Source organism: Taudactylus pleione, unplaced genomic scaffold, assembly GCF_031769625.1.
Source record: "Taudactylus pleione unplaced genomic scaffold, aTauple2 ptg000130l, whole genome shotgun sequence".
Taxonomy (NCBI): Eukaryota; Metazoa; Chordata; class Amphibia; order Anura; family Myobatrachidae; genus Taudactylus; species Taudactylus pleione.
The window spans coordinates 82,705-104,953 of NW_028284532.1; the positions used below are offsets into that span (position 1 = coordinate 82,705).

General features: G+C 43.1%; 1 protein-coding gene across 1 annotated transcript in view; it reads right to left on the reverse strand.

Annotated features, from left to right (window-relative positions):
• Positions 1 to 21,493, reverse strand: part of LOC148523474 (protein LBH-like) — a 52,842-nt gene extending 31,349 nt beyond the window's left edge. Inside the window, exons 1-2 of the mRNA XM_088473131.1 lie at positions 21,423 to 21,493; positions 17,495 to 17,613 (exon numbers count right to left, since the gene is read on the reverse strand). Of these exons, the coding sequence (XP_088329257.1) occupies positions 17,495 to 17,605 (111 nt within the window). The 5' untranslated portion in view covers positions 17,606 to 17,613; positions 21,423 to 21,493. The remainder of the gene's footprint in view (positions 1 to 17,494; positions 17,614 to 21,422) is intronic.
• Between the last annotated feature and the right edge of the window lie 756 nt (positions 21,494 to 22,249).

Sequence of the window (22,249 nt, forward strand, 5' to 3'; positions counted from 1 at the left end):
AATATCTTTACAATCTAGTTTACAATCCAAGATCCTGATCTCACAAAACCATCTGCTGAAAATATTTTGACTCTGTACACACTCTGCAGATAGGCTGCGGCCAAAGCCTCTGACAGAATGGTTGGTTGTGAGTACACACTTCATGATTTGTTGACATAGAACTAGCACATCTGATGAATTTTAGGAAGAACTTATGAACAGATCTTCAGACGTGACAAACCCATTCTGGATGGTCGGGGATAGGTCTGATCACTGGACAAAAGAGAGCACCAAAGTTAATATTCAGGCAATGGGTCTTGGCAGGGAGATATCCAGAAATGGTGGTCAGTAAATGAGCAAAAGGATCAAAAGGCAGGAAGCAATCAAACTGAAGTCTATGAAATGTAGCAGTGGCCATACACAGCAAAGTAGAATCCAATATCACACAATGAGTACGGAACACCTAACTGTCAAGAAAACCTAACACCAGTCAAGCAGAAAAAGCACTGAGTCTATTTATGTAGGTTTTACCCAATCAGCTGCTAGGATAGAGTGCCTGATTTAGCACGGATTGCAATTGTGATCGCAGATGTGTAATTGCATGTAATGCAGCTGCGTAAGTATGCTAATGTCTGCCACCGCTCAGCCAGCTTACAGACGCCCACTACTGCTTTCTCATATCCGTAATACCTTGCAGTCCTGCGTATACATCGAAGCACATTGGCCCATCACGCACAATTACAGCAGGTCTGACCCGACGTAGAAATTGCAAGTCTCATCACACGCAGTGAGTACTCAAGTTGTGTAGGCAATCGCAGTGGCTAATTTATGCACGCCCATGCAATGGCGTTCTAACGGACTGGCACGCCTGCATTTCTGCAATCATTTCCCTGTCCCCACCCCTAAATGCTTACGGCCTGTCATTCACTCTGCGATGGATTCCTGTATGCGTGCGTAATCACAGTGCGATCGCTGTGCACTCGCAGTGCGGTGCATACGCATGCGCAGTATGCAATAATCAGCCGATCTGCATACGCGGTTGCAATTGTGATCTGTGCAGGTCCAGAGTCATGTGAGCATCCACATGAAAACAAGGCATGTGTGATCAGCTGTAAAGCAGAATCCCTGAGAGCTGGTTAAACAAGGCAGATGCTGCCTAATTAACTGCTAAGAACTGCTGGGCTGTAAAGACCAAGGTGAAAAGCAGTTGCAACCTCAGTCCACAGAAAAGAAAAACATAGGAAAAAGGCAGATCAGAACTACCTTGAGGAGGGGTCACCAAAGCTTCAACAAAATGGATGGATTGTTTTATGGATATTTCAGGGGGTACCCACACCTTTCTTCAAAGCAATAGTCCTTCCAATGAAGCAGATACAGTATTATTTTCAGACAAATCGAGAATCCAGGATATTGTCTATCTGATATTCAGGGTGTCCCATCAATACAAACAGGAGGTGGTTGGATAGGAGTATTCCATCTGAATGTTCTGGATCTGAATTCCAGGAATGAGACATGAAACACTGAGAATTCTCATGGATAGTGACAAATCAACTTTAAAAGCAACTGGGTTTATCTTCTGGATAATGGTATATGGTCCGATATATCTGGAATCAAATTTCCATGAAGACTGTCAAAACTCGATCCCCAACTTTGAACTGAAAATTTTGACGATGGCGGTCTGAGAATATTTTAGCATTAGCTTTCTTCAGGGGATTTTGTCCCAAATTCTGCCGAACCAAGATACAGTGGTGACCCAAGGGTGATGACCATAAACACTAAAGTGTCAGGGCTCAGCCGGGGATCGGTGCCCGCTTACCGCACCGCCGGCTTCCCCTTTCATCCTGGGTGGTCGGACGGCCTGCGCGACGGCGGGGGAGAAGCTGAGTATTCTCCCCACTTGCTGTGGCTTCCTGGAGGGCTGGTGTCCGGCATCGCAAATCCAGACATGGGCGCCGCCATGACAGTCGGCCCATGTGACTGGATCCTTCTTCCTGATAGGCCCGTTTTCAGCTGATGCTGTGCACCTGTCTAAGGGTTCCCCTGGGTATAAAACTGTTCCACAGGTTATGGGAAATTGCCTGAACAACGGTTGTCTCCTAGCGTGCTTTAGTGAGTTCCCGGTCCAGGTTCCTATTCACCTGTACAGCAGCAGTGTTACCACCTTTACCTGTGTGCCTAAACATCTCTGGTGAATACCCGTGCAGCAGTGTTACCATCTTTACCTGTGTGCCTAAACATCTCTGGTGAATACCCGTGCAGCGGTGTTATCACCTTTACCTGTGTGCCTATACGTCTCTGGTGAATACCCGTGCAGCAGTGTTACCATCCCCATCTGTGTGCCTTACGTCTCCAGTGAACATCCGCGCTACAACATATACCGCCTCTACCCGTGTGCCTTCTATCTCTGGTGACGTCTCAAGTAACCGTGAGTGCTCCCCACTTGAAATCCTTATTGACGTTTGATCCTCATGTCAAGGTGTTTTCTATACAGTATTTTAAGGGACTGTTTTGTGCCTAAGCAGGCATATCCTCGCTGGGCCACGGGTGTAGTGTCTCTATCCCTGCAGGGCTTGGGTACCTGGTCAAAGGACCGCGACCTGCTCACGGGGTGCAGCTAAGCCCATATCCCAATTGGGGGGGTCACTGGCGAACACCATCCTGTGGGTTAGACTCCGCACCTTTGCCCAGGTCTCACCAACACTCAAGACCTGTGGATGAGGAGAACGTACATCCAGGCCCCTCGTCTCCGCTTCTTTCCCCAACTTAGGCCCACCACGTCCTCTTCTCCAGTTTCAGACGTGACAGTTTGTTCAGGCCAAATGGAGGCTGCAGGATCCCAAGGTACTGGGTCACTGCAGGAGTTGATCTCTCGGATGGACAACCAGGAGGCGCAACAACAACAAGTGGCTCAGTATTTACAGGAGCTCTCGAGGCAACTGGTTCGTTGGCTTCTATTCTCCCGGTTCCCCCGCCTGCGGTTCCTGTACCTTCTCCACCAGTGGTTCCTACTCCCAAACCCCGACTACGGCTTGCCACTCCAGAAAGATTTGATGGCGATCCCAGGCGGTGCCGCGGGTTCATCAACCAATGTGAAATCCAATTCGAATGTCTTCCCCAGAACTTTCCCACGTCTCGGGCAAAAGTAGCATATGTGATTTCATTATTAACAGGAGCAGCATTAGACTGGGTCTCCCCTTTATGGGAACGGGCCGACCCCATCGTATCTACCTACGAGGAATTCGTTTCCGCATTTAAGAGAATTTTTGACGAGCCAGGCCGTTCTGCATCTGCATCTTCTGACCTCCTCCGAGTGCGTCAGGGCACATGGTCCGTGGGGCAGTATGTAGTCCAATTTCAGACCTTGGCATCAGAATTAAAATGGAACGAGGAAGCTCTTAAAGCGTCCTTCCTTCATGGACTCTCTGAGAGGATGAAGGATGAGCTTGCCTCCAGAGATTTGCCAGAATCCTTCACTGACGTTATCTCTCTCTGTATCAAAATTGACCTTCGCCATCGGGAAAGATGGGCTAGTAGGGGAAGAGGTGAACGTCTACCAGTCCGTTCTTCTGCTGTTAGTCCGCCTGTACCCACCCTAGCTAGTGAAGAAGAACCGATGCAGGTCAACAGAGCCAAACTCACCCCGGCAGAGCGCAATAGACGCTTCCAAAATAAATTGTGTATCTATTGCGCTGCACCTAACCACATTCTGAAGAATTGTCCTTTACTTGCGGGAAATGCGAAACCCTGACTGAAGTAGGGAGCATTCAGTTGGGGGTTATTCTCAAACCATCCCAATTATCCGAGAGTCTTTTAGTAGTGTCGCTTTCCCATAAGTCCAGGACAAGAAAGGTTCACGCTTTAATTGATTCTGGAGCCGCTGGTAATTTTATTGCAGAGAGATTGATTCACACCTTGGGTGTTCCAGTCGTTTCCCTACCTAATAAATTGTTACTGTCTGGTCTAGTTGGTAAAACTCTGGTGGGGCTACCCATTTCTTCGCTCTCTCATCCTGTGTCTGTCCAAATTGGGTGCCTACATCATGAAATGCTGGAATTTTTTGTGTTACCCGAATCCTCCTATGAGCTGGTTTTAGGACTGCCCTGGTTGAGAAAACACAATCCTGTCTTCGATTGGGATGCTATGCAAATCCTATCCTGGGGTTCACAGTGTTTCCAAGATTGTTTGACCAAGGTCGTTCCAGTATGTAACCAAGCGACGGTTTCTAACCCGGCTAAGAAGTCCCTTAGACCAGAGTCTTCTAAACATTTCCCCCAGCCGGGGTTGCCCGAGGCTTATCAAGACTTTGCTGATGTATTTTGTGAACAAGCCACAGATAAACTTCCTCCGCATCGACCTTGGGACTGTGCCATCGATTTGCTTCCCAGGAAAAGTCCTCCACGTGGCCGTGTTTACCCTTTGTCCGTGCCTGAGACCGCGGCCATGGTAGAATACATTAAGGAAAATCTTGCTAAAGGATTCATTCGGCCTTCTTCTTCTCCTGCAGGGGCAGGTTTCTTTTTTGTAGGGAAAAAGGATGGTGGACTCCGCCCCTGTATAGACTATCGAGGATTAAATCAAATCACCATAAAGAATCGGTACCCTCTACCTTTAATTTCTGAACTGTTTGACAAGGTTCAAGGGGCTCAGGTTTTCACGAAGCTGGATCTACGTGGTGCGTATAATCTGATTCGAATTAAAACCGGGGACGAGTGGAAGACCGCGTTCAATACCAGAGATGGACACTTCGAGCATATCGTAATGCCCTTCGGTCTGTGTAATGCACCAGCTATTTTTCAAGGTTACGTCAACGAGGTCTTCCGGGATATTCTTCATAAATTTGTTGTGATTTATCTCGATGACATTTTAATCTTTTCCAGAGATTTACAGAGCCATGGTCTTCATGTATGGGAGGTATTGTTCCGCCTTCGCACTCATCACCTCTTTGGGAAACTTTCCAAATGTATGTTTCACCAAACTTCAGTACCCTTTTTAGGCCATATTATCTCTGGGGGGAGTCTCCAGATGGATCCTGATAAACTAAAGGCAATCTCTGAATGGCCCCTGCCTACTTCTTTAAAAGGTACTCAGCGTTTCCTAGGAAACTATTATAGGAGGTTTATTCCACACTTTTCTACACTGGTAGCACCCATTACCTCCCTCACTAGGAAAGGAGCCAATCATTCTAAATGGTCTGTTCCAGCAGTACAAGCCTTTCAAAACTTAAAAGGTGCCTTTTCTCGAGCTCCCTTTCTCTGTCAGCCCCGAATAGACAAACCATTCATTGTGGAGGTGGACGCATCCTCCGTTGGAGTAGGCGCGGTATTATCTCAGTCTGCTGAAGATGGGAAGATGCATCCCTGTGGATTTTTCTCCTGTAAATTTTCCCCTGCTGAGAGGAATTATATTATAGGTGACCAAGAACTTCTAGCCATGCGCCTAGCCTTAGAGGAATGGCGGTATCTTCTGGAAGGGGACAAATTTCCTGTCACGATTATTACAGACCATAAGAATCTAATCTATCTGCAAACTGCACACCGGTTGAATGCCAGGCAGGCACGTTGGTCACTTTTTTTTTCTAGGTTTGATTTAAAACTCCAGTTTCGCCCTGGTGTGTTGAACAAGAAGGCCGATGCATTATCTCGCTCCTTCATGACTAACTTGGAGGAGGAGGAGTGTTCTCAAGTTCGTTCCATTTTTGACCCAATTGTATTTGCTCCTACTCAAGTAGTGTCCTTGCCACCTGGGAAAATTTTTGTACCTCCTTATTTACGTAAAAAATTGCTGGTTTGGGCTCATGCATCCTTGTTCGCAGGTCACACTGGAATCACCAAGACCTACCAGTTCTTACTTCGATCGCACTGGTGGCCGACCATGAAGAAGGATGTCATGGAGTTTGTCCGCTCCTGTATCAAATGCGCCCAGCATAAAACTCTGCGTAGACAGATGGTTGGTCCTCTTCATCCCTTGTCTATCCCAACTGCTCCATGGACCCACATCTCAATGGATTTTATTTCTGAATTACCTCGGTGCAAGGGACATAACACGGTATGGGTGGTCGTGGATCGCTTTTCTAAAATGGCACACTTTATCCCGCTTGTTGGCCTTCCTTCTGCTCCTCAATTAGCAAAAATTTTTATTCGAGACATCTTCAGATTACACGGTCTCCCCAGGGAAATAGTCTCTGATCGAGGTGTTCAGTTTACAGCCAAATTCTGGAGAGCCCTGTGTAGTACCTGTGGAATCAAACTGAACTTTTCCTCAGCCTACCACCCACAGTCGAATGGTCAAACGCAAAGGGTCAATCAAGAGCTAGAGACCTTCATTAGGCTCTTTGTGTCATCTTCCCAGGATGATTGGGTGGACCTCCTGCCATGGGCAGAGTTTTCTCATAATTTAAAATTCCATTCTTCCTCTAAATCCACTCCTTTTTTTACGGTTTTTGGTAGACATCCACGAGTTCCAGATTTCCAGAAGCTTCCATCTATAGATGTTCCAGCTATGAATCAAGAGATTCAATCCTTTTCAGTTTTATGGAATAAAATTCACCTATCTCTAAAGCAATCTTCTAGGAATTACAAGAAATTTGCGGACAGGAGACGTTTGGCGGTTCCTCTGTTGAGAGTCGGGGACAGGGTCTGGTTATCTTCCAAAAATATTCGCTTAAGAGTCCCGTCCATGAAACTCGCTCCGCGTTTTATTGGTCCATATCGTATCATTAAGATAATCAGTCCAGTGACTTATAAATTGGAACTTCCTCCTCAAATGAAGATTTCAAATACTTTTCACGTTTCTCTCTTACGACCCCTGGTGCTCAATCGTTTTCAGAATTGTTCCCCTAAACTGCCTCAAGTCAAGACGTTACAAGGCACTGAATTTGAGGTGGAAAAGATCTTGGATTCCCGGCACAGATTCAACACCCTTCAATATCTCATCGATTGGAAGGGCTACGGCCCCGAGGAAAGGGCCTGGATCAGAGCCTCTGATGTACACGCTCCGCGACTAATCCAGAGTTTTCATAGGCGATTTCCAGATAAGCCTGTTGGGTGTTCGGTGCCCACCCTTAAAGGAGGGGGTACTGTCAGGGCTCAGCCGGGATCGGCGCCCGCTTACCGCACCGCCGGCTTCCACTTTCATCCTGGGTGGTCGGTCGGCCTGCGCGACGGCGGGGGAGAAGCTGAGTATTCTCCCCGCTTGCTGTGGCTTCCTGGAGGGCTGGTGTCCGGCATCGCAAATCCGGACATGGGCGCCGCCATGACAGTCGGCCCATGTGACTGGATCCTTCTTCCTGATAGGCCCGTTTTCAGCTGATGCTGTGCACCTATCTAAGGGTTCCCCTGGGTATAAAACTGTTCCACAGGTTATGGGAAATTGCCTGAACAACGGTTGTCTCCTAGCGTGCTTTAGTGAGTTCCCGGTCCAGGTTCCTATTCACCCGTACAGCAGCAGTGTTACCACCTTTACCTGTGTGCCTAAACATCTCTGGTGAATACCCGTGCAGCAGTGTTACCATCTTTACCTGTGTGCCTAAACATCTCTGGTGAATACCCGTGCAGCAGTGTTATCACCTTTACCTGTGTGCCTATACGTCTCTGGTGAATACCCGTGCAGCAGTGTTACCATCCCCATCTGTGTGCCTTACGTCTCCAGTGAACATCCGCGCTACAATGTATACCGCCTCTACCCGTGTGCCTTCTATCTCTGGTGACGTCTCAAGTAACCGTGAGTGCTCCCCACTTGAAATCCTTATTGACGTTTGATCCTCATGTCAAGGTGTTTTCTATACAGTATTTTAAGGGACTGTTTTGTGCCTAAGCAGGCATATCCTCGCTGGGCCACGGGTGTAGTGTCTCTATCCCTGCAGGGCTTGGGTACCTGGTCAAAGGACCGCGACCTGCTCACGGGGTGCAGCTAAGCCCATATCCCAATTGGGGGGTCACTGGCGAACACCATCCTGTGGGTTAGACTCCACACCTTTGCCCAGGTCTCGCCAACACTCAAGACCTGTGGATGAGGAGAACGTACATCCAGGCCCCTCGTCTCCGCTTCTTTCCCCAACTTAGGCCCACCACGTCCTCTTCTCCAGTTTCAGACGTGACACTAAAGAAAGTTCAAATTTGAGAGGCAGAGTGAGGTGAATTATTGTTTGAGAATTAGGTCCATGAAATATTAACATGTAACATCTAACAAAAGTTAATTAACTTCCCCCCTCACTCCCCTAATCAGGGGCATTTCTAGAGAGGAGGGGGCCCGTGTTCAGTCTCCGACCAGCGGCCGGCTGCTCACTCAGCGGTGCACGGCTAGCGCCGCACTTATAGACTCTGGGCACTAGAGTGTGCCCAGAGTCTATAGCGCATACACAGGTCACCGGAAAAATGGCTGCGGTGACCATTTTCTCTGTACTGCGCATGCGCAAATGACAGGAAAATGGCCGCCACGGCCATTTTTCAGTTATTTTTACAGGCGCAGACACCGGAGCCGGCATGGGACTCCAGAGAGGTAAGTTTTATGGGTGCACCCTGCACCCATTATAAATACGCCATTGCCCCTAATGAACCTGGTGCCTGAAACCGGTTTCAAATTGAACGTTGCAATGTTTCCGATGTTCTGATCCGATGGTGGTTCCGATGTTTGAAAAACGATTATTAATATTTTCTTACCATTTTTTTTTTTTTTTTATTAAATCATTTTGGATAAGTTAAAATTAATGTTCCTCACCTAATTCACTCATAAAAAAACCCCGACAATTTTGGAGCAGTTTTTATAGAAAAATAAAATCGTCAGCTTAGTGGTTACTCTTGCAAAAGGTTTTCCAGAATAATGTTACAAACTAAGGGCCTGATTCAGCTTTGGGAATAGAATAAGATATAACAAGTCACTGTGCATCTTGGTAAAACCATGCTGCACTGTAGGTGGGACAGATTTAAAATGTGCAGAGAAATTTAGATTTCGATCCAAACTGAAATTTACATTGCAGCATACTTGCCGACTTTCTTGCTGCTCCTTCCGGGAGGGAGCAGCCAGATTGGCAGGAAGGGGGGGGCGTGGCCGGGACAAGGGGAGTGGCCAGGCGGGTGATGAGCATTTGTGATGGGGCGGAGTCGTGTGATCGCAGCATTTTGGCTACGCCCCCACTACACAATGCCGATAATACAGGCATTGTGGAGCACGGGGTGGGGCCAAAATGACGAGATTCAGTGTGAATCGCGTCACCGGCCCCCTCCGCTGCGGGGGTTTAACTATTAATCGGGGGCAGGGGGGGTCGGGGGAATTGGCAGCTGCTGGGGGGCTTGCCTGCCTTTCCAGGGGAACTGGAGCTGCACTCGATTTTCGGGAGGCTCCCGGCAAAATCGGGAGGGTAGGCAAGCCTGCATTACTCTATTCCCAAAGGTGAATCAGGCCCTGAGTTCCTTGGTCAGGGGCATATGTATCAATGTGTTTTTTGCGATGAAATGCCATTTTCGTGTTTTTATTGTATTTAGATTTTTTTCACATATGTATTATATCAGTTATCGCATTTTTATAACATTTTCATTGCATTTTTGGATGCGTTATTTGTCTGCATTGTAATAACGCAGAACAGTTCCGGAACCATAGAAATTAATTGCATTGCATTTACTTTCATATACAGTAAATCAAAATCTTAATTCTGATTTTTTTTTCAACTCATGGATTCTATACTTATCAGCTTGATCTGAAAGCATAATCTGGGACAGGAGTGATTTATCTAGTAAACTTATCCAGTATTGTTAAAAAATCTAATATTGCTACCTATATTTTATATTATTAAATTTTTACTTAATACACTTTTTTGGGATATTTTTTAAAAGTTTTATTTGTATATTTTTATTATATATATATATATATATATATATATATATATATATATATATATAGTGTGTGTGTATATACAGTCAGGTCCATAAATATTGGGACATTGACAGAATTTTCAGATTTTGGCCTCTATTCACCACCACAATGGTTTTGAAATGAAACAAACAAGATGTGCGTTAACTGCAGACTTTCAGATTTAATTTGAGGGTAATTACATCCAAATCAGGTGAACGGTGTAGGAATTACAAAAGTTTCAATATGTGCCTCCCACTTTTTAAGGGGCCAAAAGTAATGGGACTATCAACTCAAAAGCTATTTCATGGACAGGTGTGGGCTATTCCCTCGTTATTTCATTATCAATTAAGCAGGTAAAAGGTCTGTAGTTGATTCTAGGTGTGACATTTGCATTTGGAATCAGTTGCTGTCAACTCTCAATATGAGATCCAAAGAGCTGTCACTATCAGTGAAGCAAGCCATCATTAGGCTGAAAAATCAAAATAAACCCATCAGAGAGATAGCAAAAACATTAGGTGTGGCTAAATCAACTGTTTGGAACATTCTTAAAAAGAAAGAACGCACTGGAGAGCTCAGCAACACCAAAAGACCTGGAAGACCACGGAAAATAACTGTGGTGGATGACAGAAGAATTATTTCCCTGATGAAGAAAAACCCCTTCACAACAGTTGGCCAAATCAAGAACACTCTCCAGGAGGTAGATGTATATGTGTCAAAGTCAACAATCAAGAGAAGACTTCACAAGAGTGAATATAGAGGGTTCACCACAAGATGCAAACCATTGGTGAGCCACAAAAACAGGAAGACCAGATTAGAGTTTGCCAAACAACATCTAAAAAAGCCATTACAGTTCTGGAACAACATCCTATGGACAGATAAGACAAAGATCAACTTGTACCAGAGTGATGGGAAGAGAAGAGAAGGAAAGGAACTGCTCATGATCCAAAACATACCACCTCATCAGTGAAGCATGGTGGAGGTAGTGTCGTGGCGTGGGCATGTATGGCTGCCAATGGAACTGGTTCCCTTGTATTTATTGATGATGTGACTGATGACAAAAGCAGCAGAATGAATTCTGAAGTGTTTCGGGCAATATTATATGCTCATATTCAGTCAAATGCTTCAGAACTCATTGGACGGCGCTTCACGGTGCAGATGGACAATGACCCGAAGCATACTGCAAAAGCAACCAAAGAGTTTTTTGAGGCTAAAAAGTTATGCAATGGCCAAGTCAATCCCCTGACCTGAATCCGATTGAGCATGCATTTCACTTGATGAAGACAAAACTGAAGGGAAAATGCCCCAAGAACAAGCAGGAACTGAAGACATTTGCAGTAGAGGCCTGGCAGAGCATCACCAGGGATGAAACCCAGCGTCTGGTGATGTCTATGCGTTCCAGACTTCAGGCTGTAATTGCCTGCAAAGGATTTGCAACAAAGTATTAAAAAGTGAAAGTTAGATTTAGGATTGTTTAGTTTGTCCCATTACTTTTGGCCCCTTAAAAAGTGGGAGGCACATATAGAAACCGTTGTAATTCCTACACCGTTCACCTGATTTGGATGTAATTACCCTCAAATTAAATCTGAAAGTCTGCAGTTAAATCACATCTTGTTTGTTTCATTTCAAAGCCATTGTGGTGGTGAATAGAGGACAAAATATGAAAATTCTGTCAATGTCCCAATATTTATGGACCTGACTGTATATATACATATCTAAAGACAGTCCTGTACGTAACAAGAACAGAGGGCACTCGCCAAAAGCCAATAATTTATTTTCTTTTATTCATTATCTCAAATGGGTGAATAGCTTTAATCGACGTTTCGATCCCGAAGGACCTTTGTCAAGATAATCATCACCTGTATTTAGTAGCGGTAGTATCACCAACACACGTGTATCACCCGTGACATCATAACATGTATAAACACACAGCCCCAATTTATACCATACCTATTACCAGAGCGCGCCTAATCGCCACGTGCAGCACATCCAGGAAGTGACAAACACTTCCTATCACATGGCACCGACATTACGCTACGTCACAATCCGTTGCTATGCAACCAAAGAATGCTAATCTCAGACGCACTATGAACACGTGACAATAATACGCCGAGTCCCGGCGCGTTGCTAAGCACCAGGGGAGCCACTGATCTATCTCATAAGGCTAATGTGAAGTCAGCATGACTTGTCTATTAAGGTAGCTGCCAAAATAAGTGAGCGTTAAATATTGCATCACTAATAGACATACCAACGTAATGTACACTATGTTATATACCCAATATTACGGCGCGTTGCTATGCAACCCACGGATACCAATGACAGGCGTGCATCGAACACCATTATAATCGATCTGCACATCCAGTGCGCTATGTATAGGTGCGTTGCTAAGCACCAGAGGAACAACACATCTAACACATAAAGTTTATATATAAAAAACTGACGCCGCCAATTGACATGGCAACGACTTTATTTATATGGCACCACAAAGGTTCCGCAGCGCCTTTCACAGTACGTAAATGAGCACACAAGAAAAACAGTTAATAGTAATACAAAACAATGCAGGACAAGGACATGGTCTATAAACATAGCTGCATAACACAAGCAGCAATGCGTCAGCAACCAAGTGTTAGGTGCCAATCGGATGTTAGGAGTAAATCTACTATTTAAAAGCGAAAATTTGTCCTTCTGTCTTTCTATACAAATCCACAGTTTACGAGCCACGATCGTGAAATTCTACTTGTGAGCATATTAAAACACGGTGGAGGCAACTAAAAAAATATGAAACCAAAATTAATTACTGTTAATTTTTAATTAATGAAAAATTTCAATTTTTGCATAGTATTCGCCCTCTACAGGTCAGGTATGGAATTACAAAAGGATTTAGCTTATCTACTATTTTTTATTTTCTATCTTCTCTACTAAATCAAAATTAATTACTGTTACTTTTTAATTAATTAAAAAACACAATTTTTGCATAGCATTCGCCCTCTACAGGTCAGGTACGCAATTAGAAAAGGATTTAGCTTATCTACTATTTTTTCTTTTCTATCTTCTCTACTATATAAAAGTGAAAATTTGTCCTTCTCTACTTTTGTCTTTCTATACAAATCCACAGTTTACAAGCAAAGATTGTGACATTTTACATACGAGCATATTAAAACACGGCGGAGGCAACTACAATTTTTTAAATGGAAATTAATTACTGTTAATTTTTAATTAATTAAAAACACAATTTTTGCTGGACGCTCATTGTGGGGCCTCACGGCATATGGGTAGGGCCTTGGAGCAAGCGCTTTGTGTTGTCATGTTTTGTCATGATCTTAATGTTTATTATCGAAGAGAGCTTTAGCAGGCTTTGCCAGCATTCTCAGCTCTCTGACTATACCAAATTACGCAACAAGCTTCACTTCTTTCTTCCAACTGTGTCAAAAGGATGACTTTGCAAGGACCCTGCTGTACTGTGAGCTGCCAAAATATTACACATGGAATGCTTCTTCCAAAGTTTTTCTGCACAGAAAACAGAGTCGCTATAGATTTGTCATCGAGGGAACAGGGGTAAATTACCCCACATGGGGTAAAAATAAAATTCCTGGGGGTAGTGGACGGATAGTCGGGCATGCATATGAATCATTCTATAATATAATAATATATTGGCCAGTGCGCATGCGCACGAGGGAGCGGCTCCCTCGTGCGCATGCATGAGAACAGCTACGACCGACAGCGCCGGTCTTAGCGGGACTCTTTCCAAAGGGGGCGAGCTGTCGATGTTGATTGACAGCTCGCCCCGTTTGGAAGGTGGGCCGGGGGGGTGGCAGCCCAAACGGAGGCATTCCCATGGTAACGCCTACCGTTTGGGGGGGCCCCACTGACATCACTAGCTCTCCGGGGCTTATGACAAGTGAGACCCTACCATAGGGTCTCGTCGTAAGCCCCGATGGTCGGGATGGTCTGTGACCATCGCGACCATCACCCGAGCGGTCGTTAGAGCTGTGTGTGTAAACCCACAGCCTAACGACCGCAACAGAGGCGGGCGGTCAGGATGTAAGTGGCCGCCCAGTTTCTGAGTGACCGCTTGCATCCTCCGACCGCCTCTGAATGAGGTCCTGAGTCCTTTGATTGATTTGAGATATATGAAATTTTTTTTTGATCAGTGAATATGGTGACCACATGGCCCCTTCTAACCAATGATGCCACTCATCTAATGCCCATTTAATTGCTAACCACTCTCTATTACTGACATCGTAATGGCATTCTGGTAATGAGAAAAATGAAAAAGGATGTAATATGTTGTCTGAAGGTACTTTTTGAGATAGGATGGCTTCATCCCCAATGTCTGAGGCATTCACCTCTACGAAAAATGGTTCTTCCATATTTGGGTGAATGAGTATAGGCACTGAACAAATAGCCTTTTTTAAATCTGAAAAAGCTTTCTTGTCAGTGGTGCTACCAGAGCAGAAAATCTTTTAATACATTTCTGATTCTTAGAAAAACCTGAAATTATGTAGCCTGGAAAAGTGACTCTAGTTACCTCGAATTTGTACTTTGGCATACAAATGATTTTACCTGAGTTTCTGGAGCACTTGTTGTACATGAGAGCAATGAACGGATAATGACAAAGAATAAATTAACATATCATCAAGGTATACTACCACAAATTTGTAGAGGAATTCCCTAAGTACATCATTAATCAGATCTTGGAAGACTTCTGGGGCATTACTGAGCCTAAAAGGCATTACTAGGTATTCATAATGACCGGTGTGTGTATTAAACTCTGTCTTCCAGTTGCCCCCTTCCTTAATTCGGATCATGTTATATGCTTGACTAAAACATTCTTATACTGCTGCTCAACTCTATCGCTTCATGCGGTGGTTGTCTGTATTTTACTGAATCCAATATAATTTACAAGGTCATAGAGCAAAAACAGAAGCAACATACTGTACATCTCTTCACTTTTCTAAATATATCTGCCAGCGAGATCCCTCCATATTGTCCATGATCTCTCAACCAAACCTATTAATGGCCCCCTTCCCGATTAGGAGACTTTTTTTTTGGGCTGCAAAGCTCTCTCTCGTACAACAAGATGTTCCTGTTGCCTTCAAACCTTCAAGTATTCCCTGAAAAATCATCTCTTCAGTCAAGTTTATCAAATTCCAGAACAATCTGCTTAATATCCCTAGGCCATTCTACTCAATTACCACTCATCAAGACAGTTCACACAAAATAAGTGTTCTCTAATATACTAAAACTAACATCTGACTCCAGAACCAACATTTAATACATCTGAATTCCCTGACACCTACAATCATCATATCTCAGTCTAAACATATACATGGGGTGAGCGTTTGGGCGTGGGGCCCCCGAAGTTGTTCTGGCTGGGCGTTTTTTCAGGGCATCACCACTAAATTCACATAGATATTTTTTTATCACCTTTCTATTTGTTTGTCTATTATTTATGTAATTTTAACCCCTTACCATTAACACTTATTGATTTATCTTTACACAACTATACTTTACACTTCACTTTCACCTTTTTTCCATTTTTCGTGTGATGCCCTGGGGATAGTCCTTGGCTGGATTCTTTTGGGGTTCCCTGCGTCTCGGACGTGAACCCCATAATGTTAGGGACGCTGGTATAGAGGAGCCTTGACGTTGGCCCAGCGCTTATTCATATATTTGCAAATGTATGTAAACCAATACCTCTGAATTTCTATTATCATGTAGGATTCAAGTATTTTTGTTGATTTTGCTGCAGTGTGCTGGAGGGAAAATCCCTTTTTTTCTGTAGCTCAGTGTAAACCCCACACTTTACAAGCACCTGTGCAATGTCATTAAGTTGATGTGAGCGACCACCATACTTTTTGTTTGCAGTTTTGTGAGGCATGAAAAGAGACAGCATTGGGAGGATGTGTTGGTCTGAATAGTGCCATTAGGAGGTTTCTGGGGTACCTTCTAGGTGAGTCTGCTCTCAGCTTATACATGTACTGTTATTATGCAGTACATTAATTTGTAATTATATGACCAAGAGTGGGTGCTACTATTAGGTAGCAACAATTATTTTGGGGTGAGCGTTTGGGCGTAGGGCCCCCGAAGTTGTACTGGCTGGGCGTTTTTTCAGGGCATCACCACTAAATTCACATAGATATTTTTTTATCACCTTTCTATTTGTTTGTCTATTATTTATGTAATTTTAACCCCTTACCATTAACACTTATTGATTTATCTTTACACAACTATACTTTACACTTCACTTTCACCTTTTTTTCCATTTTTCGTGTGATGCCCTGGGGATAGTCCTTGGCTGGATTCTTTTGGGGTTCCCTGCGTCTCGGACGTGAACCCCATAATGTTAGGGACGCTGGTATAGAGGAGCCTTGACGTTGGCCCAGCGCTTATTCATATATTTGCAAATGTATGTAAACCAATACCTCTGAATTTCTATTATCATGTAGGATTCAAGTATTTTTGTTGATTTTGCTGCAGTGTGCTGGAGGGAAAATCCCTTTTTTTCCATATACAGCAAACCATTAGCTCCTCTTTTCTCTTTGAGGACCTCAGAAATGCAACAAGGAAGCTATTACTGTTCCTCTGTTCTGCAGAATTGAAGGCCACACTTTGGAGAATGGACAGAGCCAGCCCTAGGCATAGGTATTATAAGCAAATGCCTGGAGTGACTAGGGGCATTCCAGAGCTCCGTAGCTGCCCCCCCCCTCACCTACCGTGCTATCAACCCCGGTGCTGCTACCCTCCCTCTCTCCCAGCACGTTGCCACGATCGGAGCTCTCCGATCGGGCAGCGCAGTGGGTAGCCGGTCATGTTACTGTGACCGTGATCCACACCCGCCCTTAGTCAGCATGAGCTTCTGCACAGAAGCTCATTCTGTCTACAGGAGGAGAGAAGATGGCCATGGGAGGGCATGCTGTGCATGCCATGCCACTCCTCCCATGGGCCTTTAAGGAGCAGAGCTTTGAGTAACATCTTAGACGCTCAGGCCAAGCCATCGGACAAGAAGATAAGTGCAACAACAGCATCAGTAGCTGTACTGCGCCAGCATAATTTAAAACAAAGAAGGAGGCAGCCAGGTGAGTGAGTGCTTTCTCACTCTCTGGGTATTAGGTGTGTTGAATTAATGTTTAGCTATCCCTAGCTGGGAGAAAGGTGGGCATCCATGACTGGGGGCAAAGAGTAGTTTTGCCCAGACCAGTGCTGCATCAGACTATGAGATGAGAGGTGGTGGTGTCATCTGTGTGTGTGTGTGTGTGTGTGTGTGTGTGTGTGTGTGTGTGTGTGTGTGTGTATATGTATGTATGTATATATGTGTATATATATATATATATGGATATATATATATGTGTGTATGTATATATATACATATGTGTGTGTCAAAATTTTGCTTAGGGCACCAAATTGGCTAGGGCCAGCTCTGAGAATGGATCTATATTCTCCTATACACAACTCCCTTTTGGAACAGTTTGCATTATATTTCATGTACTTGTAACATGATCAGCCCATGGAAATTCTCAGCAGTGGTCCATATTGGTGAATAATTCTTTGTATTTTACATTGCACCACTACATGTTGCTGCCATTGCAGACGCCTAACCCCACAAACTGTAGTGCCAAGGACATGTGGTTATTATGCACTCTGTACTATGTGTCCTCTTTCTCCCTGATACCTGAAAAGGCAGACGGCTGTCACTGTGTTTCCGGGCCACACCATCCAAGCCATGTATCACTTCATTTACATCGTCTTCCACGGGAAGGCAGAGGACTGATACTTCATTCATGATGCCTCCTGAAAATATGAAAATAGGTTTATGAATCATGTATCATCGGAGTTTTGTTACTGAATCACAATATCTGCTCAGGCTTCTAACCCAAAACTACACTTTAATACTTTCAAAACTCTTTTCAACCCTTTCACCCCAAAACTTCTGACCACTATCACTGACCAAGACATCACTTCCTACTTCAAGGACACAACTGAGCATGATTATATATCCTCAAGAGGCGGGTAGACAAATAAAAACCCACAAATTCTGACAAACTCCAAGCATTGATTAGGCAACAATGGGCGGCCATCAGTCTGTATGTGGCCCAGAAGTTGATTGACAGCATGCCAGGGCGGATTGCAGAGGTCTTGAAAAAGAAGGGTCAACACTGCAAATATTGACTTGTTGCATAAACGTAATGTAATTGTCAATATTGACACTTATGAAATGCTTGTAATTTTATTTCAGTATACCATAGTAACATCTGACAAAAAGGTCTAAAAACACTGAAGCAGCAAACTTTGTGAAAACCAATACTTGTGTCATTCTCAATACTTTTGAGCCAGGCTGTAGTACCACACAATCACCAAACCCTAAATCTTTCATCAACTGAGCTAATAAAAGTCCCATCAGTCATTATAAGCTACCTATCTGACGTCATCATTTCATCTCCCCTCATGCTCACTGTCTAGGTCATCATTGACTACATCCAGCCTGTTTGTAAATCCTGTTACATACTGTACATAGAAGAATAGTTTTCAGAATAAACGCAAATCTTACAGATGAAAACTTTAATTCATGCACTCATTATCTCCCACATTGATATTGCAATTCCCTCCTTACTGGTCTTACCCTAATAAGACTTTTAACCCTACAATTCTTTTGAAAGCAAGGGCTAGTCTAATTTTCCTTAAAAAACATTCTTCCATTCAGAGGCGCATATGCACAGAAAGGAGCATGGCCACACCTGATCGGCGGTTTGCTCTGAGTAGAGTGTCGGGAGGCACAGCATTCTCTGCCAGGCTTTTGGACTGGCATTGGCCATTCTGGCATTTGCCAGAAGTGCTAGAAGGCCAGTCCAGCCCTACTTCCATTACTGCTCCGCTCTGTCAGTCCCTAGATTGGCTACCTATATTTGGTTTATATAACTCTTTGTTCTGATCAGCCAGCAATTAAGGACGTCCCTTTCACTTCTGCTCTGACTAGCCCTGCTGTGCGTAGTTTTATGGAATGGGTACTGGATGTAAAGAAGCAATCCACTTCGTCAACAATGCTGTTCAGGCTCCTTTGATGCTTATCTACACCCGTTATGTGTGGTCATGTCCCTGTTTCATGTGTGTTCCCACATTGTACAAAACTAGACCATACATATTCTCTCTTGTCTATAAATATTTCCCAACTCATCTCTTCCACTCTGCCCAAGATCTGCATCTCTCGTCCATACTCATTACCTGCCCCTATTCCTGATTAATTGCAGGACTTTCTTAGGCTGCACCCACTCTGCACCCATTCCTTCCCTCATACAAAAGACTTTCCTCTAGCCTCTACAACATCAAGCATTTCATGAAAACTCACCTCTTCAGACAACATCATCAAATTTCCAAACCATCTTCTTAACCCTCGTAGGCTATATTACCCAGTTACTACTCCTCTAAGCATTTCACTCACAAGTGTATTTATACAGTACTCCGTTCATACTCAAAATACCCTCTAATGCCAAACTCAACATTGCTGTGTCCACTAAGCAGTTTTTCCCATTGCTATCTGGTCAGACCAATATGCAATATGTGTCAATAAATTATTATATCAAATTCCTATTTTTCTATATGTTGTAAGCTTACTCTTACTGCTCTGTGTGTCTAACACCCAGGTTTTTTATTTTATTTCTATAATAAAAGTATATTCCATTGCACTTTACAATTACATAAATACATTTTGATAATAATAATAATAATAATAATAATAATAATAATAATAATAATAGTAATGATAATATTATCAGTCATTTGGGCCTAAATTTCCTAATTTGTTTTGTCCTTCCCTAGTATGCTATTTTTGAGAGTTGCATAAAACTCTCTCCCTTTTCATGATGACAGATGTTACTGCTTTGTGATGTTTGTAACTCTGTAAGCATCTTTCATGGAGAAGCCCAGTTCTGTGCTAATTAATAATGGGAGGTGTATCATACAAGTTAGTGCCTCATGTTGGTACCACAGAGTAGGAATCTCTCTGAGACTCTGACATTATCAACTGGGGTTCCATAGGGACCCAAGACTGTACAATAACATACTTAGTATATCCTGTCAATGACCAAACACGTTATCTGGACACTGGACTATTTGTATGTAGTAGACATAAGAATACACTTGGTTTGAATAGCATGAAACTCTACAGACATAGTAGAGAGCAAAGTGGAACTGTCAAACTAGAGAAGGCATATTTAAGAATTACAAACCAGTGTTAACTTGATATTATTGGTTTTATTATATCTGAGACAGGGGCAACATTGTCTAGAATGGAATCCTGCATTTTCAAGTACTTCATCTGCTTGGGTGCCACAGGTTACCTACTTATGATAGACAGAATACTTATTTTCATTAGTATTAGCAGGCACATTAAACTGCTGCATAACAAGCACCATTACCGATCACAACATTTAAGGTCAGAAAATAATCTTTTTATCCCTTCACGTGATATAAAGCCCAAACTGATCATTGTGTTCCTATCGACATTCAATTCTAAAGCTGCATACACACACAACGATTTTGTTACCAACGATTTTATGAACAATTTTCTGAACGATTTTCTGTCAGATTATTTGTCAGATTTTTTGAAGTGTAATTAATTATTTTTTTTGAACTACAAACGATTATTGCATATTCCCTTAATGAAAATCGTTCAGTTGACAAGCCTGACTGAACTACAAACTACAAACGCGAACGCGCATGAACGATAATCGTTCATCGCTTGACTCAGAAAGTGAACGATTTTTTTCAAATGATTATCGTTAAATTATATCGTTTAACGATAATCGTTCAAAAAATCGTTGTGTGTGTATGCACCTTTAGTTAGGGTTTTTTGTACTTTTTATGTTACAAATAACATATAATAAAGAATATGGAGGTACAGTGTATCTGTAAGATACCTGTAATTGTGCATCTTGATACCTCATGTATTTCAAGTTTGTCTTCTGTACTGAGATAGTTGCTTTTACAAATAGGTCTAATTGTACAATGCCACATGCCTTTTTTTTTTATTTAACCATTTCAAATAATAAACTGGAGATAAGCACTAAGAATCCCAAAAATACATGGACACGTCCCATTCTCAGAGGTTACAAAGTATGAAAAATAATACAAATAAGAGGAGGAATAAAGCTTGGAGACAGACAGAGTATTGGTTATGAATACTACCGAAAAGTTGCCTGCAAAAAAGAGCCTATATGGCAAGTTTAAAAACATTTACTGACGGAGATTGCTAGAGAGTTGGTGGTAACACAATATTTCCCAAATCCTGTCCTAAGGGAACTCTAACGTGCATGTTTTCCGGGTTTCCACGTGAAATAATTAGTATCACCTGTGCATCTTTTAAAATGTGTAAGTCTGTAATGAATACACCTGTGCTTCAGCACGAGATATGGAAAACATGCACTCGTATTAAGGGTCCCTGATAGAAAACATGCACTGTGAGGACTGGACTAGGGAAATTCAGTGATAGGGAATTCCAGGGACAAATTACTTTATACTGAAAAGATTTACCAATTACTTTATAATGTGATCCTTTGTTACGCATCTTGTGCTAAGATAAAAGTAAAATATTTTTGATTGCCTACCTCTCAGTGGCTGTGCAGTCTCATGCTGGGAGCTAGTAGATCTCTCTCCGGCTGCAAGTAGCCTTAAGACAGCTCTGTCCTTGGAACTAGCTAATCCTCATTTTCCCATGATCCCTGCTGGGTTGCTCACTCCTATGCTTAGTTCGGAGCAGTCGCTATTAGAATCCTAACATTCTCCTTTCAAATCAATTGGCGCCTAATTTATTTTTTATTTTATAATAAAATATAAAACACACATTGCAGACACTAGTTTATAGTGAATTATATGAATATATTGTTGCTATACAGAAATATGAAAATATACACTTCATTTCTATCAATGGTGTCATGGTCGGCATGATGTTCTGAGGCCTTGCACTTAGCTGCAGAATAAAAACTATAGTCCTCACAGTAATACTGACACGGCTTGGAATGTACATCTGAAACAACCATGTGTACAAGGCCATACACAGTAGCAAGAACCTTCTTTTAACATAAGATATTCATATTTTGGCAATGTATTTATAACAACAATGGTTATCCAAAAGAACCAGACAGTGAAGAATTAAATATTATATTAGAGGCCTGATTCCGAGTCAGACACTGCAGCATCCTGGTGTACGTAATGCTTCTGCAACTTCACGCAAATACCGCTACAAACCCTTCCTTCTGTCTGCATGTGCAAGGACTGAGGCGCCCACTTTGATCATCTTTAAGCTGCCCATCCACTAAGCGATTAAACCTAGCGATTGAGCGATAACGACCGTCGTTATCGTTCAATCGCTTGGAAATCATCCGCAAATCGTGCAGTAAAGTGCCCTAAATGAGCAGCGATGCACGATCCCGCC